Raw genomic sequence first — 26,435 nt, forward strand, 5'->3', positions numbered from 1 at the left:
TGAAGGAGTTCATATCCGATCTAGGTGTCATAACTAATGCATCGGGTCCAATGAAAATCTTTTGTGACAATACTGGTGCAATTGCCTTGGCAAAGGAATCCAGATTTCACAAAAGGACCAAACACATCAAGAGACGCTTCAACTCCATCCGGGATCTAGTCCAGGTGGGAGACATAGAGATTTGCAAGATACATACGGATCTGAATGTTGCAGACCCGTTGACTAAGCCTCTTCCACGAGCAAAACATGATCAGCACCAAGGCTCCATGGGTGTTAGAATCATTACAGTGTAATCTAGATTATTGACTCTAGTGCAAGTGGGTGTTAGAATCATTACAGTGTAATCTAGATTATTGACTCTAGTGCAAGTGGGAGACTGAAGGAAATATGCCCTAGAGGCAATAATTACAGTGTAATCTAGATTATTGACTCTAGTGCAAGTGGGAGACTGAAGGAAATATGCCCTAGAGGCAATAATAAAGTTATTATTTATTTCCTTATAATCATGATAAATGTTTATTATTCATGCTAGAATTGTATTAACCGGAAACATAATACATCTGTGAATACATAGACAAACAAAGTGTCACTAGTATGCCTCTACTTGACTAGCTCCTTAATCAAAGATGGTTATGTTTCCTGACCATGAACAATGAGTTGTTATTTGATTAACGAGGTCACATCATTAGTTGAATGATATGATTGACATGACCCATTCCATTAGCTTAGCACCCGATCGTTTAGTATGTTGCTATTGCTTTCTTCATGACTTATACATGTTCCTATGACTATGAGATTATGCAACTCCCGTTTGCCGGAGGAACACTTTGGGTGCTACCAAACGTCACAAGGTAACTGGGTGATTATAAAGGAGCATTACAGGTGTCTCCAAAGGTAGATGTTGGGTTGGCGTATTTCGAGATTAGGATTTGTCACTCCGATTGTCGGAGAGGTATCTCTGGGCCCTCTCGGTAATACACATCACATAAGCCTTGCAAGCATTACAACTAATATGTTAGTTGTGAGATGATGTATTACGGAACGAGTAAAGAGACTTGCCGGTAACGAGATTGAACTAGGTATTGGATACCGACGATCGAATCTCGGGCAAGTAACATACCGATGACAAAGGGAACAACGTATGTTGTTATGCGGTCTGACCGATAAAGATCTTCGTAGAATATGTAGGAGCCAATATGGGCATCCAGGTCCCGCTATTGGTTATTGACCGGAGACGTGTCTCAGTCATGTCTACATTGTTCTCGAACCGTAGGGTCCGCACGCTTAACGTTACGATGACAGTTATTATGAGTTTATGCATTTTGATGTACCGAAGGTTGTTCAGAGTCCCGGATGTGATCACGGACATGACGAGGAGTCTCGAAATGGTTGAGACATAAAGATTGATATATTGGAAGCCTATGTTTGGACATCGGAAGTGTTCCGGGTGAAATCGGGATTTTACCGGAGTACCGGGAGGTTACCGGAACCCCCCGGGAATCATATGGGCCTTAGTGGGCCTTAGTGGAAAAGGTGAAAGGGCTGCCCATAAGGGCTGCGCGCCTCCCCCCCTCCCCTAGTCCTATTAGGACTAGGAGAGGTGGCCGGCCACCCCTCTCCCTCTTTCCCCCTTGGGAGTCCTATTTGGAATAGGATTGGGGGGGAGTCCTACTCCCGGTAGGAGTAGGACTCCTCCTGCGCCTCCATAGGGCTGGCCGCACCCCTCCCCCTTGGCTCCTTTATATACGGAGGCAGGGGGCACCTCTAGACACACAAGTTGATCATTGAGATCGTTCCTTAGCCGTGTGCGGTGCCCCCTGCCACCATATTCCACCTCGATCATATCGTTGTAGTGCTTAGGCGAAGCCCTGCGTCGGTAGAACATCAAGATCGTCACCACGCCGTCGTGCTGACGGAACTCCTCCCCGAAGCTTTGCTGGATCGGAGCCCGGGGATCGTCATCGAGCTGTACGTGTGCTAAGAACTCGGAGGTGCCGGAGTAACGGTGCTTGGATCGGTCGGATCGGGAAGAAGACGTACGACTACTTCCTCTACGTTGTGTCAACGCTTCCGTTGCGATCTACAAGGGTATGTAGATCAGACTCTCCCCCTCGTTGCTATGCATCACCATGATCTTGCGTGTGCGTAGGAAATTTTTTGAAATTACTACGTTCCCCAACATGGGCGGCGCCGCAAAACCCTAGATTGAAAATTTCGTCTTCATTCCGGTGGTGGGAGGGGAAGATTGGTGGTGATCCTAGGTCGTTCGTGGAGGTGGTGTCTTCATCTCAAAGCGAGCCCAAGGCGATGGAGGGGTTCAGCGACCGGAGTTTTCGCGGAGGAAGGCGCGAGGGATTCGGATCTGGCAGGATGGGGCGCGGGGCCGGTCGCTTCGATCGCGGCCGGGGACGCGGGCGCTATTCCTGGTCCAGGGATGCCGACGGCGACTGTTGGGGAACGTAGCAGAAATTCAAAATTTTCCTACGTGTCACCAAGATCTATCTATGGAGAGACCAGCCACGAGGGGAAGGAGAGTGCATCTACATACCCTTGTAGATCGCTAAGCGGAAGCGTTCAAGTGAACGGGGTTGATGGAGTCGTACTCGTCGTGATCCAAATCACCGATGACCAAGTGCCGAACGGACGACACCTCCGCGTTCAACACACGTACAGCCCGGTGGTGTCTCCCATGCCTTGATCCAGCAAGGAGAGAGGGAGAGGTTGAGGAAGACTCCATCCAGCAGCAGCACAACGGCGTGGTGGTGATGGAGGAGCGTGGCAATCCTGTAGGGCTTCGCCAAGCACCACGGGAGAGGAGGAGAAAGAGAGGGAGGGCTGCACCAATAGGCAGAGATCAGATTACGTGTTATGGGCAGCCCCAGGCCTCACTATATATAGGGGAGAGGGAGGAGGGTGCGCCCCCTCTAGGGTTCCCACCCCTAGGGGGCGGCAGCCCTAGATGGGAAAGGGGTGGCGGCCAAGGGGAGGTTTCCCTCCCCCCAAGGCACCTAGGAGGTGCCTTCCCCTCCTAGGACTCTTCCTTTAGGGTTTCCCCACACTAGGCGCATGGGCCCTAGGGGAAAGTGGCGCCCCAGCCCACTTTGGGCTGGATCCCTTCCCACTTCAGCCCATGGGGCCCTCCGGGATAGGTGGCCCCACCCGGTGGACCCCCGGGACCCTTCCGGTGGTCCCGGTACAATACCAATGACCCCGAAACTTGTCCCGATGGCCGAAATAGGACTTCCTATATATAAATCTTTACCTCCGGATCATTCCGGAACTCCTCGTGATGTCCGGGATCTCATCCGGGACTCCGAACAACATTCGGTAACCACATATAAACTTCCTTTATAACCCTAGCGTCATTGAATCTTAAGTGTGTAGACCCTACAGGTTTGGGAGACATGCAGACATGACCGAGACGTTCTCCGGTCAATAACCAACAGCGGGATCTGGATACCCATGTTGGCTCCCACATGTTCCACGATGATCTCATCGGATGAACCACGATGTCAAGGACTTAATCAATCCCGTATACAATTCCCTTTGTCTAGCGGTATTGTACTTGCCCGAGATTCGATCGTCGGTATCCCGATACCTTGTTCAATCTCGTTATCGGCAAGTCTCTTTACTTGTTCCGTAACACATCATCCCATGATCAACTCCTTGATCACATTGTGCACATTATGATGATGTCCTACCGAGTGGGCCCAGAGATACCTCTCCGTTTACACGGAGTGACAAATCCCAGTCTCGATTCGTGCCAACCCAACAGACACTTTCGGAGATACCTGTAGTGCACCTTTATAGTCACCCAGTTACGTTGTGACGTTTGGTACACCCAAAGCACTCCTACGGTATCCGGGAGTTGCACAATCTCATGGTCTAAGGAAATGATACTTGACATTAGAAAATCTTTAGCATACGAACTACACGATCTAGTGCTATGCTTAGGATTGGGTCTTGTCCATCACATCATTCTCCTAATGATGTGATCCCGTTATCAACGACATCCTATGTCCATGGTCAGGAAACCGTAACCATCTATTGATCAACGAGCTAGTCAACTAGAGGCTTACTAGGGACATGGTGTTGTCTATGTATCCACACATGTATCTGAGTTTCCTATCAATACAATTATAGCATGGATAATAAATGATTATCATGAACAAGGAAATATAATAATAACTAATTTATTATTGCCTCTAGGGCATATTTCCAACAGCCTCCCACTTGCACTAGAGTCAATAATCTAGTTCACATCGCCATGTGATTAACACTCACAGGTCACATCGCCATGTAACCAACATCGAAAGAGTTTACTAGAGTCAATAATCTAGTTCACATCACTATGTGATTAACACTCAATGAGTTCTGGGTTTGATCATGTTGCTTGTGAGAGAGATTTTAGTCAACGGGTCTGAACCTTTTCAGATCCGTGTGTGCTTTACAAATCTTTATGTCATCTCCTAGATGTAGCTACCACGTTCTATTTGGAGCTATTCCAAATAACTGTTCTACTTGGAGCTATTCTAAATTGTTGCTCCATTATACGTATCCGGTATCTCTACTCAGAGCTATCCGGATAGGTGTTAAGCTTGCATCGACGTAACCTTTTACGACGAACTCTTTTACCACCTCCATAATCGAGAAAATTCCTTAGTCCACTAGTTATTAAGGATAACTTTGACCGCTGTCCTGTGATCCATTCTTGGATCACTCTTGTACCCCTTGACTGACTCATGGCAAGGCACACTTCAGGTGCGGTACACATCATAGCATACTGTAGAGCCTATGTCTTAAGCATAGGGGACGACCTTCGTCCTTTCTCTCTATTCTGCCGTGGTCGAGCTTTAAGTCTTAACTTCATACCTTACAACTCAGCCAAGAACTCCTTCTTTGACTGATCCATCTTGAACACCTTCAAGATCATGTCAAGGTATGTGCTCATTTGAAAGTACTATTAAGCGTTTTGATCTATCCTTATAGATCTTGATGCTCAATGTTCAAGTAGCTTAATCCAGGCTTTCCATTGAAAAACACTTTCCAAATAACCCTATATGCTTTCCAGAAATTCTACGTCATTTCTGATCCATAATATGTCAACAACATATACTCATCAGAAATTCTATAGTGCTCCCACTCACTTCTTTGGAAATACAAGTTTTTCATAAACTTTATATAAACCCAAAATCTTTGATCATCATCAAAGCATACATTCCAACTCCGAGATGCTTACTCCAGTCCCTAGAAGGATAGCTGGAGCTTTGCATACTTATTAGCATCTTTCAGGATTGACAAAACCTTCCGGTTGTATCACATACAACCTTTCCTCAAGAAAATCGTCAAGGAAACAATGTTTTGACATCCTATCTGCAAGATTTCATAAATAATGCAGTAATCGCTAATATAATTCCAACAGACTCTTAGCATCGCTACGAGTGAGAAAGTCTCACCGTAGTCAACTCCTTGAACTTGTCGGGAAACTTCTTAATGACAAGTCGAGCTTTCTTAATGGTGATACTTACCATCATTGTCCGTCTTCCTTTTAAAATCCATATGTACCTAACAGCCTTACGACCATCAAGTAGTTCTTCCAAAGTCTACACTTTGTTTTCATACATGGATCCTCTCTCGGATTTTATGGCCTCGAGCCATTTATCGGAATCCAGGCCCACCATCGCTTCTCCATGGCTCGTAGGTTCATTGTTGTCTAGCAACATGACTTCCATGACAGGATTACGTACCACTCTGAAGTAGTACGCATCCTTGTCATCCTACGAGGTTTGGGAGTGACTTGATCCAAAGTCTCATGATCAATATCATAAGCTTCCACTTCAATTGGTGTAGGTGCCACGGGAACAACTCTTTGTGCCCTGCTATACACTAGTTGAAGTGACGGTTCATCAAGTCTCCACCATCCTCCCACTCAATTCTTTCGAGAGAAACTTTTCTCGAGAAAGGACCCGATTCTAGAAACAATCCCTTATTGCTTTCGGATCTGAGACAGGAGGTATACCCAACTGTTTTGGATGTCCTATGAAGATGCATTTATCCGCTTTGGGTTTGAGCTTATCAGCCTGAAACTTTTCCACATAAGCATCGCAGCCCCAAACTTTTAAGAAATGACAGCTTAGGTTTCTCTAAACCACAGTTCATACGGTGTCATCTCATTGGAATTTCGTGGTGCCCTATTTAAAGTGAATGTGGTTGTCTTTAATGCCTAACCCATAAACTATCGTGGTAATTCGATAAGAGACATCATGGTATGCATCATATCCAATAGGGTGCAGTTATGATGTTCGGACACACCATCACACTATGGTGTTCCAGGCTGTATTAGTTGTGAAACAATTTCCACAATGTCTTAATTCTGTGCCAAACTCGTAATTCAGATATTCATCTCTATGATCATATCATAGATATTTTATCCTCTTGTCACGACGATCTTTCAACTTCACCCTGAAATTACTTGAACCTTTCAATAATTCAGACTCGTGATTTATCAAGTAAATATACTCAACATCTACTCAAATCATCCGTGAAGTAAGAACATAACGATATCCACTACACGCCTCAGCACTCATTGGACTGCACACATCAAAATGTATTACTTCCAGCAAGTAGCTTTCTGGTTCCATTTTACTGAAACCGAGGCTTTCAGTCATCTTGCCCATGTGGTATGATTTGCATGTCTCAAGTGATTCAAAATCAAGTGAGTCCAAATGCTCCATTTGCATGGAGTTTCTTCATGCATATACACCAATAGACATGGTTCGCATGCCTCAAAATTTTCAAAAACGAGTGAGCCCAAAGATCCATCAACATGGAGCTTCTTCATGCGTTTTATACCGATATGACTTACGTGGCAGTGCCACAAGTAGGTGGTACTATCATTACTATCTTATATCTTTTGGCATGAACATGTGTATCACTATGATCGAGATTCAATAAACCATTCATTTTAGGTGTAAGACCATTGAAGGTATTATTCAAATAAACAGAGTAACCGTTATTCTCCTTAGATGAATAACCGTATTGCGATAGACATAATCCAATCATGTCTATGCTCAACGCAAACACCAATCTCGATGGTAGAGGGAGCTTGCGATGCTTGATCATATCAACATTGGAAACACTTCCAACACATATCGTCAGCTCACCTTTAGCTAGTCTCCGTTTTATTCCGTAGCTTTTATTTCGAGTTACTAACACTTAGCAACCGAACCGGTATCTAATACCCTGGTGCTACTAGGAGTACTAGTAAAATACACATTAACACAATGTATATCCAATATACTTCTATCGACTTTGCCAGCCTTCTCATCTACCAAGTATCTAGGGTAGTTCTGCTTTAGTGACCGTTCCCCTCATTACAGAAGCACTTAGTCTCGGGTTTGGGTTCAACCTTGGGTTTCTTCACTAGAGCAGCAACTGATTTGCCATTTCATGAAGTATCCCTTCTTTCCCTTGCCCTTCTTGAAACTAGTGGTTTTACCAACCATCAACAATTGATGCTCCTTCTTGATTTCTACTTTTGTGGTGTCAAACATCGCGAATATCTCAAGGATCATCATATATGTCCCCGATATATTATAGTTCATCACGAAGCTCTAGCAGCTTGGTGGTAATGACTTCGGAGAAACATCACTATCTCATCTGGAAGATCAACTCCCACTCGATTCAAACGATTGTTGTACTCAGACAATCTGAGCACAAGTTCAACAATTGAGCTTTTCTCCCTTAGTTTGCAGGCTAAGAAAATCGTCGGAGGTCTTATACCTCTTGATGTGGGCACGAGCCTGAAATCCCAATTTCAACCCTCGAAACATCTCATATGTTTCGCGACGTTTCAAAACCGTCTTCGGTGCCTCAACTCTAAACCATTTAACTGAACTATCATGTAGTTATCAAAACATGTATGTCAGATGTTCGCAACATCCACAGACGACGTTCGAGGTTCAGCACACTGAGCGGTGCATTAAGGACATAAGCCTTCTATGAAGCAATGAGGACAATCCTCAGTTTACGGACCTAGTCCGCATAATAGCTACTATCAACTTTCAACTAATTTTTCTCTAGGAACATATCTAAACAGTAGAACTATAGCGTGAGCTACGACATAATTTGCAAAATCCTTTTGACTATGTTCAGGATAATTAAGTTCATCTTATGAACTCCCACTCAGATAGACATCCCTCTAGTCATCTAAGTGATTACATGATCCGAGTCAACTAGGCCGTGTCCGATCATCACGTGAGACGGACTAGTCAACATCGGTGAACATCTTCATGTTGATCGTATCTTCTATACGACTCATGCTCGACCTTTCGGTCTTCTGTGTTCCGAGACCATGTCTATACACATGCTAGGCTCGTCAAGTCAACCTAAGTGTTTCACGTGTGTAAATCTGTCTTACACCCGTTGTATGTGAACGTTTGGATCAAACACCCGATCATCACGTGGTGCATTGAAACAACGAACTGTTGCAACGGTGCACAGTTAGGGGGAACACTTTCTTGAAATTTTAATGAGGAATCATCTTATTTACTACCGTCGTTCTAAGCAAATAAGATGTATAAACATGATAAACATCACATGCAATCAAATAATAGTGACATGATATGGCCAATATCATATAGCTCCTTTGATCTCCATCTTGGGCTCCATGATCATCTTTGTCACCGGCATGACACCATGATCTCCATCATCATGATCTCCATCATCGTGTCTTCATGAAGTTGTCTCGTCAACTATTACTTCTACTACTACAGCTAATGGTTAGCAATAAAGTAAAGTAATTACATGACGTTTATGTTGACACGCAGGTCATAAATAAATTAAGACAACTCCTATGGCTCCTGCCAGTTGTCATACTCATCGACATGCAAGTCGTGATTCCTATTACAAGAACATGATCAATCTCATACATCACATATATCATTCATCACATCCTTTTGGCCATATCACATCACATAGCATACCCTGCAAAAACAAGTTAGACGTCCTCTAATTGTTGTTTGCATGTTTTACGTGGCTGCTATGGGTTTCTAGCAAGAACGTTTCTTACCTACGCAAAGACCACAACGTGATATGCCAATTTCTATTTACCCTTCATAAGGACCCTTTTCATCGAATCCGATCCGACTAAAGTGGGAGAGACAGACACCCGCCAGCCACCTAATGCAACTAGTGCATGTCAGTCGGTGGAACCGGTCTCACGTAAGTATACGTGTAAGGTTGGTCCGGGCCGCTTCATCCCACGATGCCGCCGAATCAAGATAAGACTAGTAACGGCAAGCATATTGAACAAAATCAACGCCCACAACTACTTTGTGTTCTACTCGTGCATAGAAACTACGCATAGACCTAGCTCTGATACCACTGTTGGGGAACGTAGCAGAAATTCAAAATTTTCCTACGTGTCACCAAGATCTATCTATGGAGAGACCAGCAACGAGGGGAAGGAGAGTGCATCTACATACCCTTGTAGATCGCTAAGCGGAAGCGTTCAAGTGAACGGGGTTGATGGAGTCGTACTCGTCGTGATCCAAATCACCGATGACCAAGTGCCGAACGGACGGCACCTCTGCGTTCAACACACGTACAGCCCGGTGACGTCTCCCATGCCTTGATCCAGCAAGGAGAGAGGGGGAGGTTGAGGAAGACTCCATCCAGCAGCAGCACAACGGTGTGGTGGTGATGGAGGAGCGTAGCAATCCTGCAGGGCTTCGCCAAGCACCACGGGAGAGGAGGAGAAAGAGAGGGAGGGCTGCACCAATAGGCAGAGATCAGATCACGTGTTATGGGCAGCCCCAAGCCTCACTATATATAGGGGAGAGGGAGGAGGGTGCGCCCCCTCTAGGGTTCCCACCCCTAGGGGGTGGCAGCCCTAGATGGGAAAGGGGTGGCGGCCAAGGGGAGGTTTTCCTCCCCCCAAGGCACCTAGGAGGTGCCTTCCCCTCCTAGGACTCTTCCTTTAGGGTTTCCCCACACTAGGCGCATGGGCCCTAGGGGAAAGTGGCGCCCCAGCCCACTTTGGGCTGGATCCCTTCCCACTTCAGCCCATGGGGCCCTCCGGGATAGGTGGCCCCACCCGGTGGACCCCCGGGACCCTTCCGGTGGTCCCGGTACAATAGCGATGACCCCGAAACTTGTCCCGATGGCCGAAATAGGAATATATAAATCTTTACCTCCGGACCATTCCGGAACTCCTCGTGATGTCCGGGATCTCATCCGGGACTCCGAACAACATTCGGTAACCACATACAAACTTCCTTTATAACCCTAGCGTCATCGAACCTTAAGTGTGTAGACCCTACGGGTTCGGGAGACATGCAGACATGACCGAGACGTTCTCCTGTCAATAACCAACAGCGGGATCTGGATACCCATGTTGGCTCCCACATGTTCCACGATGATCTCATCGGATGAATCACGATGTCAAGGACTTAATCAATCCCGTATACAATTCCCTTTGTCTAGCGGTATTGTACTTGCCCGAGATTCGATCGTCGGTATCCCGATACCTTGTTCAATCTCGTTACCGGCAAGTCTCTTTACTCGTTCCGTAACACATCATCCCATGATCAACTCCTTGATCACATTGTGCACATTATGATGATGTCCTACCGAGTGGGCCCAGAGATACCTCTCCGTTTACACGGAGTGACAAATCCCAGTCTCGATTCGTGCCAACCCAACAGACACTTTCGGAGATACCCATAGTGCACCTTTATAGTCACCCAGTTACGTTGTGACGTTTGGTACACCCAAAGCACTCCTACGGTATCCGGGAGTTGCACAATCTCATGGTCTAAGGAAATGATACTTGACATTAGAAAAGCTTTAGCATACGAACTACACGATCTAGTGCTATGCTTAGGATTGGGTCTTGTCCATCACATCATTCTCCTAATGATGTGATCCCGTTATCAACGACATCCTATGTCCATGGTCAGGAAACCGTAACCATCTATTGATCAACGAGCTAGTCAACTAGAGGCTTACTAGGGACATGGTGTTGTCTATGTATCCACACATGTATCTGAGTTTCCTATCAATACAATTATAGCATGGATAATAAACGATTATCATGAACAAGGAAATATAATAATAACTAATTTATTATTGCCTCTAGGGCATATTTCCAACAGCGACGACATCTCCATCAACAAGAAGACGGTGTCGGCCTCCGATGACACCGAGCGCTGGGACGAAACAGCGGAACGCGCCAAGCGGGCGAGATCTGGGGGAGTTTGGGTGGAGAAGAACCCTAACACCTCAGGATCTGAAGCTGCACACGCCTTCAAGAAGATGCCGGTGCCTGATGCTACATCCCGCACGCTTCCTCCCAATCAGGTGCCCCTTTCCAAGGCTTATGATCCATGTCCTATTTGCAAAGCTACTAGTCATTCTCCCACTAGTTGCCCGCAAGCTTTTTGTGAAAGGTGTAGCAAGCTGGGGCACTTGGCATCGGTGTGTGTTACCTTTTTACCTTGGGAGTGCGTTGCACCCATGTGTGCCTTCCAGGCCAAGGGACAGGGGTTCTTTTACATCCCTGATTCATGCACTGCTAAACAGCTTAAGGAAAGAGCTACTAGTGTTGTGATTACTGTCATTGAGGGGGAAGCTAGTGTTAAGGAGTTAGAAGAAGCGTTTTCTGATTACATTGGGACGAAGTGGCATTGTACTGCCCGTACTATTAGTCCTAATACTTATGTGATGAGATTTCCCAATCAAAGGGATGTGAAAAAAGTATGTTACAATGATAGGATGATTCTTAAATCTTGCGGTGTAGTTGTTAAAATTGTTCCCTGGTCGGCCAACATTGGGGCTAAGGGAGTCATGGAGATGGCCTGGGTTAAAGTAGCTAATATTCCACTGGAAAGAAGAAATGAGAGGAATGTCGCCTATGTTTCTTCCCTGGTGGGCGTCCCGCTCGAGATCGACATGGCCACCCTGCACAAGCCTGAATTTGTCAGGGTCCGGCTGGGCTGTCGCAATGTGGACGAGCTCCCAGGGGTAGCTGAGGCAGTGCTGGGTACGCACTTCTTTGACTTTTTCTATGAGATTGAAAAGGTGCTGGTGCGTGACCTAGAGAGAGAGAGAAAAAGGCTGTGGAGATGGAGGAGGATACCAAAAAATCCCCTTATACAAAAGCAGCTACCTGGGGAAAACATGACCCTAAATCTGGAAACAAAGAGAGAAATGAGGGATGCAGCAAGTATGGGAATAGTGGGCGCGATGGCCCTGCTGATGCTAAAGAGGAAGAAAGTATGGAGTCTGATGAATCAGAAGATAATATGTTGCTGATTGAGACTATTGCCGTGGAGGCTTATAGTAAAGAAAAAGTTCAAGGTTCTCAAGCAATGCTGGGTATTGATGATACCAAGCATAATGCTGATGAGATTCAGGTGGTGGAATGTGAGGGGGAGGATCTCTCCAAGCTGGGAAAATCAGACTATCTGGTACAATACCCCACTTCTTCTTTTGAGGATGCGGGAGAGGTGATCCCTACACCTCCCCTTGTATTTGAAGAAGTTGAGAGATTTAGCCCGAGGAACTTACAGAATATGGAAGGAAGAATGCAAGAGAAGGCTGTGGCCATTTCCAAAAAGAGAAATCTGGAAGGTAATTTAGCAAATCATAACTCTTTTGATGCTTTATCTAATCCTGAGCTCATGATTCGTGCTGTTAAAATGGGGGTAGTTTTTCCTGACAATAATTTCTCTAATGTGGATACCATTAGAGAACTTGAAATCATAAGGGGGGAAAACTCTAAAAAAGAGGAGGAAAAGAAAAATATGAGGAATGAAGAAGAGGTGATGTATATCACCAATGGAAAAGGGGAAACAACTCCTCTTAGTACTGAATGGGGAAATGGAGATGAGGACATGGAAGAACAATTTACCATGGTCCGGTCTAGGAAAAAGAAAAGTCCTAAAGTTCAAATAGCTGTATTCAGACCCACTACTAGAAGTCAAAAAAACCTTGTTGAGAAAAAACAAGCTGGCAGCCCTGTTCATAATACCAGGGCCACCAGAGGGGAAGAAAAGGGAAAAGATATAAATGATAGGTCTATTTTGGAATTGCAGGGGGGCAGGAAAAAAGGGATGAAAACCTGCCTATCCCATATAATTAGAGACCATTCCCTTGATTTTATTTGTTTGCAAGAAACTTTAAAGAAGAATTTCCTGGAGAGTTATTTCAGGAAACTTGACCCTTATAGTTTGTTTGAGTGGGATTGGATCCCCTCAATTGGTAAGGCTGGGGGTATCCTATGTGGTGTTAAAAAAGAAAAATTTGAAGTAGTTGCTTGGAGGAAAGGCAGATTTATTCTGCAGGTATCTCTTTATGATATCATTATGAAAAAAAAATTGGACACTTTGTACAGTGTATGGAGCGGCTCATGAGTGTGACAAGAGTGATTTCCTTAGTGAACTGGAGGATTTTTGCTGCCACATTCAAACCCCCCTGTTGATTGGAGGTGACTTCAATATTCTTAGGCATAGTGGGGAGAGAAATAAAAGATGGCACCGTTCGGTGCACTCTGATCTGTTTAATTAAATCATCAACACTATGTGTTTGAATGAGATTCATATGAGTGGAGGAGCCTACACTTGGTCTAATAATCAAGAGCATCCCACCTTGGAGAAACTGGATCGTGTGCTTATGAGCAACGATTGGGAAGACATGTTTCCTCTTGTTAACATGAAAAAGCTTGTTAGGGAGGTCTCTGACCACAATGCTCTCCTTTTGTACTCTGATAATCATGTTATTAGAGCTCCACAAAAGAGAGAGTTTAGATTTGAGATGAGTTGGTTAAAATCTGAGGAGTTTGTTCCTCTAGTTAACAAGATTTGGAACCAAAAAGTGAATGCTACCGATCCTATTGATATCTTGAATATCAAACTGAAAAGACTTCAGAAATTTTTCAAAGTCTGGGGATCAAACAAGTTTGGTCATGAGAAGAAAAGGAAGCAGGAGATTAGAGACGAACTTGCTTTTATTGAAAAACTAGAAGAGGATGGTAATATTGACCATGAAATATTTGGTAGGAAAACTGATCTCCTAGTGGAGCTGAATGAAATCCTTATTAATGAGGAGCTTTTTTTGTTGCAACAGTCTAAAGAGAGATGGTTGCTTGGGGGGGACCGAAACACGGCTTATTATCAAAAAATAGCCAATGGGAATAAACGAAAAAATACTATTCATTCTCTTAATGTTGGGGATGCGGTGATTGAAGGGACTGAGAAGCTCTTGGAGCATGCTACTGACTTTTATAAAAGTCTTTTTGGGCCAGCCCAGGGGAACATGTTTCATCTTGACCCTGATATTTGGGGAGAAGAAGAGAAGCTCGATGAGCTAGATAATGAGATCCTTAACAGGCCGTTCACGGAAGAGGAAGTGAGAAAAGCCTTGTTTTCCATGAAAAGCAACAGGGCTCCGGGCCCGGATAATATACTTGCTGAATTCTACCAGCATTGTTGGGATATAGTTAAAGAGGACATTATGAAGCTGTTCACTGCCTTTCATGCAGGAGAGCTCGACGTTAGTAGATTGAACTATGGTATCATAACTTTGTTACCAAAAATCAATGGGGCTAACAAAATCCAGCAGTTTAGACCCATCTGTTTGTTGAGATGTCCTTACAAATTGATCACTAAGGTGCTCGATAACAGAGTGGTACCTTTTGCTAACAAGTTATTCAGTAGACATCAGAATGCATTTATTAAGCATAGAAATATCATGGATGGGGTACTGTCTTTGCATGAGATTTTACATCACACTTCCATAAAAAAAGAGTAGGCATCGTTCTTAAGCTTGATTTCGAGAAAGCATATGACAAGGTGAATTGAGACTTTCTCTTGGAATGTCTCGAGATGAGAGGGTTCGGTACCACTTGGTGTGAGTGGATCAAAAGTGTCCTGACTGGTGGCACTGTCAGCGTTAAGTTGAATAATGTTATGGGGCCTTATTTCAAAAGTTTTAAGGGGGTCAGACAAGGAGATCCTGTGTCGCCATTCCTCTTCAACATAGCAGTCGAGTGCTTGTCTAAGATGGTGTTATCAGCACAAAAAAACAATCTAATTGTTGGGCTGGCGCCAGATCTTATTGAAAATGGTGTGGCCATTCTGCAATATGCAGATGATACGGTCTTATGTATTGATCATGACCTAGATAAGGCTGTGAATATGAAATTGTTACTATACATCTTTGAGCTCATGTCTGGGCTCAAGATCAATTTCCAAAAAAGTGAAATCCTATGTGTGGGAGGGGATGATGATACTCTTAAAGCATATGCTGATATGTTTAATTGCCAAATAGGGCACTTTCCCATGAAATATCTGGGAGTGCCAGTGACCTTTTCCTCCTTGCGAGTTGCTGACTGGGATCTTCTGGAATCCAGATACATCCAAAGATGTGACTCTGGATTGGGGGGAAATGCCTCCTCCGGAGGACGCCTGACATTAATAAATGCTAACATCTCTAGCATTGCATTTTATTATATGGCCATGTTTCTTTTATCCAAAACTATACTTGCTAGGATTGACAAGTGTAGAAGGAGATTTTTCTGGCACGTGACCCAGAATAAAAAATGATATTATCTTGTCAAGTGGACTAGAATATGCAGATCTAAGAAAAAAAGAGGGCTGGGTGTAAAAGATTTACACAAACAGAACCTCAGTTTACTTACTAAATGGTGGTGGAAACTAGAAACTAAGTCTGGCCTGTGGCAAGATATTGTGAAAGCAAAGTATTTTAATAGGGCCACAGTGGCTAGTATTAAAATGAAAAGCAATGATTCTCCGTGCTGGAAGGCCATTATGAAGGTGAAACATCTATATATGGCAGGGAGAAGAGTGGTTATACAATATGGTGATGTTGCTAGGCTGTGGATTGACCCCATTGGGAACAACACCCCTCTGGCGGAACAATTTCCTCGTTTATTCTCCATCTGCAACTTTTCTGAGTGCACGGTGGCCCAGTGCCTAAATGCGGATCCCTCCTCTTTCTTTAGAAGGAGATTGAACAGCGAGCTCAGTGCTCAAGGGGTGAATGTGAGTAAAATGGCTAGAGAGGCTTGTGTCTCAGAGGCCTCCGATGTGATTAGATGGGGCATGAGAGGGAAATCCTCTTTTACTACTAAATCAGTTTACTCTTTCCTGGAAAGGAACATTGCTGGATGCGATTATAGATGGATCTGGAATGCCAGAATACCTCTTAAGATCCAAATATTTTTGTGGCAGCTGTTTCAAGACGCTGTCCTAATGAGAGATGTGATGAAGCATCGAGGGTGGAAGGGAAATCCTAAATGTTCTTTTTGTGGTGGGCGAGAGACTGCTCAACACTTATTCTTTACATGCCCTGTTGCCAGGGTGACCTGGAGGACGGTGGCATGCATGTTTGGTACTGCCCTGTGTCCCGATAACATTTGGCAAGCTTACGCATGGTGCTATACGTTCTTCCCTGGTGGGGAAAATTTTTATACAGCAGGGATTGCTGCTGTATGCTGGGCGATATGGTCTTGTCGTAATAGAGCTACCTTTGAATTCAAACCGCTTACAAACCCGTTTGAATGTATTTTTTCTGCTTGTGCCTTAATGTGCTACTGGGCAGGACTGCTGAGGCAAGATGAAGTGGCTGCCATGAGGGGCGGGGCAGAGATGCTGAAGGAGAACGCGTCGATGATGATGAGAATCTACGCGGCGAACCAAGATGAGGCGGCATGCTGATCTGCTGGAGATGCTGCTCCATGGTTCAAATAGTTGCTTGAGTTACTCCCCCCCCTTACGTGGGCTTGAACTATGTTGCTCTGCTGTGCGCGAGCTTTATGTCTTGTGTTCTTTTGGGGCTTTAGGCCTTGGATGCTAGCTACTGTGATTAGGTGTTGTCGGGTTTTCGCCCCGCAGTGAGAAATCTCGATGGCGAGTGCTCACAGTGGGTTTCCCGGCGATGCGTTGGACTCGCTTCCCCTTTTCTCCTTCTCTTTGGACTGTTGTATTTTCGTTATGTTGCGGTAATGGAAAGGGGTAATGCCCGGTTCAAAAAAAAAAAACTTCACAGGCTCTATTGATAATATCCTCCATCCCCATCTTCCTTCAAACCTCCCTTGCTTTATTGCACAAAACAATAAGTGCTTTGTATCTTCTGGACCAGGAAAACAAGATGGACACTAGTCCATCTTGCGACATGTACGTGACATGGCATTGCACTAGAGCAGAAGAAAAGGGGTTGCTCAGCCCCAAACAACAAAAGGGCTACATCTTCGGAAGTAGATTCGTCATCGTCGTGGTTCCGACTTTGGCCCATAATCACGTCTCATCCTTAAGCTCATAGACGAGTCGGGAGATGGAAGGTTGTCGGCCATCGAAGATGCATCCGTTTGCGATGCTTCAATATGGCCCAGGACGTGAGCATGATGATGGAGAAAAGTCCTCCTTCATTTATGTCGTTCATTTTGTCTTTCATACTTCTCCCCACCCACCTTCTTTATTTATGATTTTATTGATCTTTTTCCATCATTTTTTTAAATCGCTTTTAACTGGCACATGTTTTATAGACTTACCAAACAAAATCATATTTTCTTTGGTAAGCTATAATAAGCTACTAGAGAATATTGTGTTTGCCCTAGAAAATATCAGATATAATTATCAGACTTACACAATAAAATGGCTGGTAAATTACAAGGTGTTTGCCCTAGAAAATATGGTGCCTTGCTGCAACGCATATAAAGAAAATTCTCTAGTTCTTTTATAAAGAAAATTATATCAGGAACGGGGGAAAAGAAGGAAAGAAGAAGTTCCATTTCGCAGTCTGATAATTACTGGATCCCCCCTCTTCTCCCATCCTCCAATCCTTCTCAAAAGTTGAACCGCCTCTGCCATTCCCTAAAGCGAAGCATCTCATCCTCCTCCTCCACCGCCCCTTCCCTTCCCCTTCCTCCACTGGTTAGCATCGTGGATCGATCGCCGCGGCGGGCGGCCATGTGGGTCGAGATACTGTGCGGCCTGGTGGCCTACAAGCTCATCCGCGCCGTCTTCTTCTCCGACGACGGCCTCGACCAGCTCGCCGGCCTCGACTCCTCCCACTCCGATCTCTGCTTCGCCGTCGCAGCCAGGTACCCATCCCTGCAACCCGCCCCCTCATCCAGTCCCCTCGGTAAACCCTAATGATCAATCCCTTCAACTTCAATCTCCGCTCCAGGCTCGAGAGGCTCTACGGCGGCCGCTGCTTCGTCGGCCTCCGCATCCCTGACCCCGACGCCGGCGAGCGCCAGCATGTCGACGTCGTTCTCGTCACCAAGAGGTCAGCCCGCGACCACCCACGCTCCCTCCCTCTCCCCCGCTCACTTCGCTCTGCCTCTGGTTTGTGCACGTTCCGCTGAATTTTATTGTTCTAGCTCTCGAATAGTGCTAGAGATTAGAACAGACACTCCTCACAGCCTATTCCATCATTCCAGATGGATCTGTTCATGTATCTGTCTATATCTCCTGTGCTTGCTGAATGTTGTGTTTAGCTGGTGTAACATACATACTTACTAGCGGTATCATCTACTCGATCATATGAGCCTTGATGTGAATGACTGCATCCAGAGATCTTACATATCACCTAACCAATTCATTATATCATCGTCAATTAATTCGACTGACTGAACTGTCGCATGGTACAAAGTGGAAAGCAAGAGTCTAAATCTTTTTTGGCGACAGGGAGGTCATGGTGGTGGCAATCAACAATGTCTCTGGTTTTGTTGAGGTTGACAAGGATGGTAACTGGTTCACCGAAAAGAAGCGCAAGAAGGAGGTTATTCCAAACCCGGTATGCAACTTGAACATTCCATTTTGCTTAACCATTCCAGAATTGTTGTTGTAATAGCTTTTTAATTATTGAACTTAGTGTAAACTAGGGAGCCACCGAGTGAATGTAACTGCCTTACGGCAGTAAGACACCAAATCACAAAGTGTTTTGCAACTGTTGTCTTACCACAGCCTTGTACTTTTTGTGAGAAAACAATGTTATGGGACAGTGGGTCATGCATGTCAAGTAGTATATTGTTGCTACCTCCTGAGGGATATTCTTTACAGTGAACAAGAACTTGACGGTTTGTACTTTTTATTGTGTTCTGAATAATAAGATCATTTGCATTATGTTGCCAAATCCCAACTGCAGGTTAGTTAGTGGAAAAAGGAATACTCACAATCAAAACTCGAATGACTCTATTAGTTTACTTTTTCTTGTTTGATTCCTGCTCATCACTTGTTTGTAACATAATAACAGTACGAGTTGTATTATTGTCAATTCATTTGCTGAATTTTGTTCTCATAGGTACTAGAAGTCAGTAGGATAGCTGCCAATCTTCAATCATACTTGGAGCAGAGGGGGGCAACACTGCCTAACGGGATTGTAAACGGAAGAGTTGTACTTCCAAATCCCAACTGCAAGTTAGTTCTCTGTACATGACTTTTTTTTGCTTCACTGCCCTTAGATGGTTGCTCAGTTGTGTTGTGCTTTATCAGGCCATCATACACTATTAATCTTCAACCGGAGGTTATCTCGTCCGATCAATGGGAAGATCTTAAGGCAGACACAAAAGGTGGACTTTCGACATGGATTAAAGGTGCATTTCATGGAAACAAAAGTGACATCCAAGATTCGTTACTCCAAAATCTGTATTCTATTCTCAGCACGTCGCCTATGTGGGACAGGTAAAATACACCACCATAATGGTTTTTATTTTCTTCTAAACTTTCCATTGCCCTTATTCTTCCGATTGTCTTTCCTGGTGCATTAGGGAGGGACGGGCAGGAATATCATGAGAAAAAAAGATCTCATGCCATTTGTATTTTGGTTGGAGAAATTTGGGTTGTTAAGAAGCAACCTTCAGATTATTCTTTTATTTAGCTATTTGCAATCAGTAAATATTGTTAGTATGTACTCCCTCCGTCCCATAATATAAGAACGTTTTTCAAGCTAACATAGCTTGAAAAACGTTCTGTTAGCTTGAAAAACGTTCTTATATTACGGGACAGAGGGAGTACTATATTGCAGTTCAGTGCAACACGAGCACATAGAACCTCTGGTTATATTTTTATAGTTGCACTGCCCTTTCTAGGCTGGAACTCAGAGGGGACAAAAATGTCCTTGGTGAATTCATGGAATTTAAAGGCAAGCATGAAGACATGCCACTCCTGAAAAAAGTGAAGAGATCAAAAGTTAGCCGATTTGTCATCCAGAAATCAACTCTTTTTGGAGGTTTTGGTAAGCCCTGTGTACTGTGTCTTCTTGCTATTCTGTTTTGTACTCCCCATGTTAGCATATTCTGTACTGTGATTTGTTATTGCTCTAGGTTGGCAGGGAAACGGTTGTGCTTCAAGTAGTTTTGGCACATATACTAATGCCTAATACTAGATCGATGCATGAAAAGAAAATAGATGCATGAAAGGCCTGTAGATGTTATGGATATGTTCATCCTGGTACTGTACAGGAATTTATTTTATAAGAAAGCTCTAGTGATATGGTCAATCGAGCAGAAGGTAAAAATTCCTTCTCTTAGAAAAGGGAACTAAACATGCTAGATGAGTTCACAAGAAAAAATAAATTAAACAGCTAATCCGCCCAGGCTGCTAAATACCCACAATGTGACTAGCATTTGACTAAAGGCATACGTCTTGGACTAGCAGCAGGGTGGCCGAATAGAGGGAGGTCAGGTTCCATTTAGGAATTAGTGCTTTATTAGGAAGACTATGATAAAGTGACCCTAATCTGTTAAGGGGTCTGTATTGTATTAGGAAACGATGCTATGTATCTCATTAATGAATCATGCAATAAAACAATCTATTCTTCTAAACATTCTCATCTCGATGTATGTTCCAACCAATCCCCTGGAGGCTGGAGCCATGCCGTCTAAGATATCTTAAGCACGGTAGTTATCCTGTTGTGAATCGAGGTTCACGACAGCATCATAACAAAAATTGCAATACTACGCTAGTATATTACTCCCTCTGTAAAAAAAGTATAAGAGTGTTTAGATCACTTACAAGACCCCCTAGCTGCAGCACAGAAGACCTCACATATGGTTATTGCAACACCCTGCCAGCACCCATGGGTGGGTCTCATCAGATAATTAAGAGAAACATCAACAGTCTCTTCAAAGTCATCATTCGTCTTGGCCCTTGTTAATTATCCCATTGGCCACCTTCTTGATACTCACAGCACCTTCATGATACATCAGACGCCCTGATTCTTTCTGTAACAAGCCCCAAAAATCGGTCTGACAGCAGATTGAGATAATTACTTTGGAAGGATCAGATAAGAATGGCTTTGGAAAAAGAGGAACCATTGTTACTTTTATCGAACTTGTTTGATCACTCACCATTGTTGAGCATTTTCTGGTGTTTGAACAGGATTAAAAGAACACATTTTCACACTAGACATACTTTCCTAATGGATATGTATAGAAGATATGATCAGTTGTCTTAGTTGCATTTATTTTCATTGTTCAATGTTCATCACCTTCCAACATCACCTGATCAAATTATCCTCTTCCAAGATGCTATTTAAGCACCAACCACAAGGAGAGTTTTAATTCTCTATTTTGCTTCACTACATTGATTTAATCAGTTAACATAATCCGTATCCAAAATAACTAGCATGGCTTGTTTTTTCTGTTAAATCTGCTGGCTAAAATGCTCTAATCAATTTGAATGAGCCACATCTGTTTGATTTGGTTTGTCCCTTGCGCAAATACAGGCAGGTCGCGAGTCGAAATAGTGTATTCTCCTCGAGATTACCGAGCTGAGGGCACTTCATCTTCAGAATGGAAAGAGATCTCCGTGAAGCAGTACACCGAGATTCATTTCCAGCCGTTGCACTCCAAGAAAGTCCGGAAATTCAAGCTGTCGAGTGTTGCTTCCGTGACACTGAGCGCCTAGTAAGTAGAAATTTCATGCGCAGTATCTTGGGTGTGCTACAGTTTCCAAACTTTCTGGCTCCCTCAGAAGAGATGTGTTTCTCTTGCCTCTGTACATCCATCCCTATTTTCAAGTCAAGATGTAACTGAACATGAATTACATGAATGAATAACAGAATATGTTTCTTGTTGTTGAGATTTAGGTGAGTGTGTGTAGACTGCAACTGCAAGTCTGCAGCTGAAATCTCAACCCCTCAGCCGTATTGGCATTGCTGGTGAGGGATGGTTGGTCCACTCTTTTGCTCTCTCCTTGTCTATGGGGTTTTGGAGCCTAGGATTGAACTGTCGTTTTCTGTGGAGCCACCTGGCGGAAAGGCAAGATGGATCTGGAACGCTTCTTTGTGTGTCGAGTAGTATGACGTATGCAATGATGCTCTGCATGCTTCACTCTACGGTGCCGGTCGCCGGTCGATGTACCGCCATTGTATGGCCCACCAGTGATGGTGATGCTGTGAATGTTAAGTATGAGCTTTGTCGATTTAGGATGGTTTTTTGTCAGATGAATATGTAGTTGACAGCTGATTTTGATCACTTGTTTACTTGACGTTGTTTGTCAAACCATGTACACCAAGCTTTTCAAAAGTTTCAGTTTCATATGGTTAATGTATATACAACTCATATCTATCTCACCCCTTGAAGCTTTCAACATTTGTTCATCATATTCATATAATGCTGCTGTACAAGGCAGTAGTAACATAACTGTGGACTTATTTTCCCTTTTGTTGGACCTAAGGATTACTACTACATTGCTAAGCACTGGCTCAAATGCTCCTACCATCCTGGTAAGAGTGGTGGAATACATGCGGCATGCTTGGCCTTGTACAGATTTGTACATCTGACCAACCATATTTCCCTTTTCAGGAGGAAAAAGAATACAGATATTTAGGTACATAAAGAATACAACCCTAGCTGCCCTTGAGATGTAAATCAATGAACTAGTGATTCTCTAATCCAAGTCCCCGTATATGGCACTGGCAAACTCCACCATCAGGTTGTTCAGCTTCTTGTTCTGAATCCTTTGTGGGATCACCTTCAGCTCATCACTGCAAATCAAAGTTCATCACAGGTCAGTCAGGATACAAGACACTTCACCGGATTTTCTTAGAATTTTTGAGCTGAAATAAATGCTAGTACTAATTCATAGAAGCGTGTGTACCTCGGCGGGTAGCATGGAGCGGACGGGGTGAGCATCTGGGCGAACTGGAGGGCGTCCTCGGGCCGGCACACGACGTTGTTGAAGCAGAGGTAGCGGCCGAAGGCCGTGGGGCACTCGTAGGCGGCCACGTGGGCGTCGGCGAGGAAGTCGGCGTCGACGGTGACGAGGACGCCGTGCTCGTACATCTCGGGGACCCCCTTGAGGCAGGGGTGGGCGGAGGAGAGCCCCGGCCCGGTGAGCAGGCCGGCGTTGATGGCCACCATGTCCACCCCTCTGTCCATGGCCAAGGCCCAGGCCGTCTTCTCCGACAGCGTCTTGGCCAGCGCATGCCACAACTGCACCAACCCCCCAGTAATAACAGTAAGTAAAACAAGAAGCTATACGTCAAGTAAAATGTGTGTCTTTCCAGTAATAACTATTGTGATTGCGCTGCTGTCCTAAAGGGTGTGTGTGTTGTGAAAGCATTGTTCCAAGCTTGCACATGCAACTTTGGTGACAGCTGCACGAGGAGACGCTGGTAGCTTGCGTTTGGCATTTTGGCAAACATGTCGGGAACATGGGGCCGCTGTAGTGGATGGCCCCAACAAGTAGGACACTGCTTCTCATCAGAATTCAGAAACAGAGGACCAGTTCTCGTCGAGAAATAAGTAGCTGGAGCAATTTAAAAGTGCCATTTGTCCATCTGCTTAATTAGCACCTATATATAATAATCAAATATTCAAAGCAAGGATGATCTTTGTGTGGACTAGGATGTGTTACTAGAACATATACAGCAGTATTTGTTTTCTTGCGGGGGCCGACTACATTATTTGTAGTAGCTCTCTTTCTGTGTCTTAATCTTCACAGTTGGGAAGCCGGTTCTTACTAGCCTCATCCACTTATTGGAAGTTTGAGTTTGACACGTACAGGTTTCTGACTGGTAATGCAGTGCTGCTAGGCGCTTGTATTGCACACGGATAATTAACGCCAAGAGCGACGGGACTGCTGCGTTGCTTTCTCGAGGTCTGGTGGCCCGCTTTCTTTCCGTGCTGGGTTCCGCAGCAAGGCTGTTTCACTAGTTGTTGGATTGATTCGTAGCAAGACATGCTTGCTGGGCTTCGCAACAAGACTGTCTCACTAGTTGTTGGATTTCGTAACAAGATTCTGCCCTTGCGCTGAAAAGAAAGAAGCTGCAGCGCTTGATTGATTGATTACCTTGCGCTTCCTGCAGAGGTTGAGGTCGCTCCAGTTCCGCTCGTCGAAGGCGTCGACGGGCTTGTGGTCGTCGTCCTTCCAGACGACGGCGGTGACGGAGGAGGTGAAGACCACCCGCTCCATGGTCACCGTCTGCGCGCACGCCTCCAGCACGTTCTGCGCCGCCCGGACCTCCACCTCCACCATCACCTCCTGCACCACCATCCATCAGCCACTCAGATTAATATAATTGATTAACCAGCTACTAGCACCCAACGGTCTGCTTAATTGGCGGCAGGCAGGCACAGCCTTGATTAGAACCAGCTGTGTGTAGTGTGTGGTGTGTGTGGTGAAGCCTCCATTCGGAGGCGTTAATGCACGCGGCGCGGGAAAGGCCTAGCGGCTTCTCCCCTGCCAGAGGTTTGGAGCAGAGTTAATGCTGCTGCACTGGAGTAGTACCAGTGTTGGAGGAAGCGGATGAGCTGTGCCATTAAGGCCCAGCTCACGCCAAGGAGAAAGGAAGAAATAGTGGTAGATGTTCAACGACTAGCTGTACTGTACTGTCGCAGTGGTACGGCAGTAGCGCCAGTGTTTTCTCTGAATTCTTACTTATCCAACCGATTAGCCACTGCAACATGGCAGGCAGGCCGATCCGGCGATCGGGGATAGATTAGATTCTTGCGGGGGTAAATAAGAGAATGGGGATCAAGCGACCCGATGTGACGGCACGATCGATCCATCCATGATTCTTTCTTGAAACTACTTCTACTAATTTAGTAGTAATGGCGGGGGAGGGAGGAAAGGAAGGAGAGGAGGGGTTGTGATTGGTGATTGGAAGATCAACTCACGTCGCAGCCGGCCTGGTCCTCGTGGGTGTTGAACATGCAGAAGAGGCCGGAGCAGCCGCGGACGGCGTCGGCGATGGAGTGGTAGTCGAAGGGGTCGGCGCGGAAGAGCTTGAGCCGGTCCTCGTCGTGGCCGGCGGCGGCGAGCAGCGGCAGCGCGTCGAGCGAGCGGCCGTAGGTGGCGGCGTGGACGGTGTAGCCCCGGCGGAGGAGGCGGTGCACGAGCGCCTGGCCCAGCGGGCCGGACGCGTCCATCACGCACACGCTCTTGTCCGACGCCGCCGCCGCGACCGGCGCCCCGGGGCACATGGCTGGCTCTGGCTGCTTTCGCTTGTAAGTACGTATGTATGCCGGAGCGTCCGAGAGAGCGCCGGAGTAGAGGGAGGTGGCGGCGGGAGTGGAATTGCTTACTGCTTTACTGGTGATGGGAGGAGGAGAGGGAGACGGTGGGTATATAAAGGGGAGGGAGCTGGAGCCGGATTGGGAGTTGTAGCGGGCAGGGGGTGTCCGAGTCGGGGACGGAAGAGGAACGCTGGTGGTGGTGGGTCAGCCCGGCCGGAGAGGGTCAGCCGCATCCAAAGGGCGTGCGGTGTGGGTGCGTGCTCTGCCCTCCCTCCCCTCGCCTCCGGTGGTGGTCTCAGGAGCGAAAGATGAGGGAGGACGCAACGGACTTGGCTTGGCTGGGGAACGGAAGGGGGGAAGAGGGTCAGGTGCCGGGTAGTTGGCAGCTGCGGCGGGGGCGGGGCGACGCCCAACTGTCTCCCCAACGACGCGCAGCTGCACGCACGCACGCGCGTGCGTGGCTCGTGCGTGCACCCATCCGTCTCCCTCCGTCCGCTGGAATTTGGGATACGCACGCAAATTCGATGCACCTCACCTGCGACAGACGGGCTCGGCTCCGGATCGGGAGGCGTTGACCTCTTGGCCGACGGTGGCGGGATTTCGCTCGGTTTGGTGAGAAGAGTGGCTCCTGCGTTGGCCAGCAGTTTACAGCTGCCCTGCCGCGATTCCTTCCCCCCACCCTCTTTCTTCTTCTTCGGCAGCGCCACCATCGCATGGCGCCGCGCGGGTACACGCACGCGTCAGGAGGGCCTCTACCTCTATCTACCCAGTATACTACGATACTTTTAGGGCCTGTTTGGTTTCAAATAAGTAATCAACTTATAAGTCAAAAAATGAAAAAAAATTAACTTATTTTGCCAAACAGACCCAACTTATAAGTCATAAGTTGCTCCACCCCAACTTAAAACTTATAAGTCACCCTCTTTTGCATGGATCTCACCACCTT

The 26,435-nt window shown here is 45.7% G+C and overlaps 3 protein-coding genes across 5 annotated transcripts; 2 read left to right on the forward strand and 1 right to left on the reverse strand.

Moving 5' to 3' along the window:
• The first annotated feature begins 12,125 nt into the window (after nucleotides 1–12,125).
• LOC147991223 (uncharacterized) lies at nucleotides 12,126–17,005 on the forward strand. The gene is made up of 2 exons (XM_087537895.1): nucleotides 12,126–12,633; nucleotides 16,624–17,005. Exons 1-2 carry the CDS (start codon nucleotides 12,126–12,128, stop codon nucleotides 16,737–16,739), a joined length of 624 nt encoding a protein of 207 aa, XP_087394021.1. The 3' UTR covers nucleotides 16,740–17,005.
• Nucleotides 17,006–17,812: 807 nt separating this feature from the next.
• Nucleotides 17,813–22,517, forward strand: LOC125529232 (plasma protein). 3 transcript variants are annotated; one of them, XM_087521192.1, is made up of 8 exons: nucleotides 17,813–18,124; nucleotides 18,211–18,312; nucleotides 18,714–18,822; nucleotides 19,330–19,445; nucleotides 19,521–19,709; nucleotides 20,117–20,262; nucleotides 21,754–21,934; nucleotides 22,111–22,517. In XM_087521192.1, coding segments are annotated over exons 1-8 (978 nt in total). In that variant the 5' UTR covers nucleotides 17,813–17,990; the 3' UTR covers nucleotides 22,112–22,517. The 3 variants fall into 3 exon arrangements, with proteins under 3 accessions (XP_087377318.1, XP_087377319.1, XP_087377317.1); XM_087521193.1 differs by having other exon boundaries at nucleotides 22,117–22,517; XM_087521191.1 differs by lacking the exon at nucleotides 22,111–22,517 and having other exon boundaries at nucleotides 17,814–18,124; nucleotides 21,754–22,109.
• Nucleotides 22,518–22,606: 89 nt separating this feature from the next.
• LOC125529234 (cinnamoyl-CoA reductase-like SNL6) lies at nucleotides 22,607–25,849 on the reverse strand. The gene is made up of 4 exons (XM_087521194.1): nucleotides 25,151–25,849; nucleotides 24,324–24,515; nucleotides 23,130–23,464; nucleotides 22,607–23,016 (listed from the first exon to the last, which is right to left on the reverse strand). Exons 1-4 carry the CDS (start codon nucleotides 25,454–25,456, stop codon nucleotides 22,920–22,922), a joined length of 930 nt encoding a protein of 309 aa, XP_087377320.1. The 5' UTR covers nucleotides 25,457–25,849; the 3' UTR covers nucleotides 22,607–22,919.
• Between the last annotated feature and the right edge of the window lie 586 nt (nucleotides 25,850–26,435).

This window comes from Triticum urartu, chromosome 1A, assembly GCF_056163025.1.
Source record: "Triticum urartu cultivar PI428250 chromosome 1A, HENAU_Tu73, whole genome shotgun sequence".
In the NCBI taxonomy this organism is placed as follows: domain Eukaryota; kingdom Viridiplantae; phylum Streptophyta; class Magnoliopsida; order Poales; family Poaceae; genus Triticum; species Triticum urartu.

Coding starts and splice junctions, on each gene's coding strand:
- LOC147991223 (XM_087537895.1), top strand. CDS start 12,126: ATGGAGGAGGATACCAAAAAATCCCCTTATACAAAAGCAGCTACCTGG. Junction 12,634..16,623: donor CAAAAAGAGAAATCTGGAAG/GTAATTTAGCAA, acceptor GCTACTGGGCAG/GACTGCTGAGGCAAGATGAA.
- LOC125529232 (XM_087521192.1), top strand. CDS start 17,991: ATGTGGGTCGAGATACTGTGCGGCCTGGTGGCCTACAAGCTCATCCGC. Junction 18,125..18,210: donor TGCTTCGCCGTCGCAGCCAG/GTACCCATCCCT, acceptor TCTCCGCTCCAG/GCTCGAGAGGCTCTACGGCG. Junction 20,263..21,753: donor AACTCTTTTTGGAGGTTTTG/GTAAGCCCTGTG, acceptor GCGCAAATACAG/GCAGGTCGCGAGTCGAAATA.
- LOC125529234 (XM_087521194.1), bottom strand. CDS start 25,456: ATGTGCCCCGGGGCGCCGGTCGCGGCGGCGGCGTCGGACAAGAGCGTG. Junction 23,465..24,323: donor ACCTCTGCAGGAAGCGCAAG/GTAATCAATCAA, acceptor GGGTTGGTGCAG/TTGTGGCATGCGCTGGCCAA. Junction 23,017..23,129: donor GCTCCATGCTACCCGCCGAG/GTACACACGCTT, acceptor TTTGATTTGCAG/TGATGAGCTGAAGGTGATCC.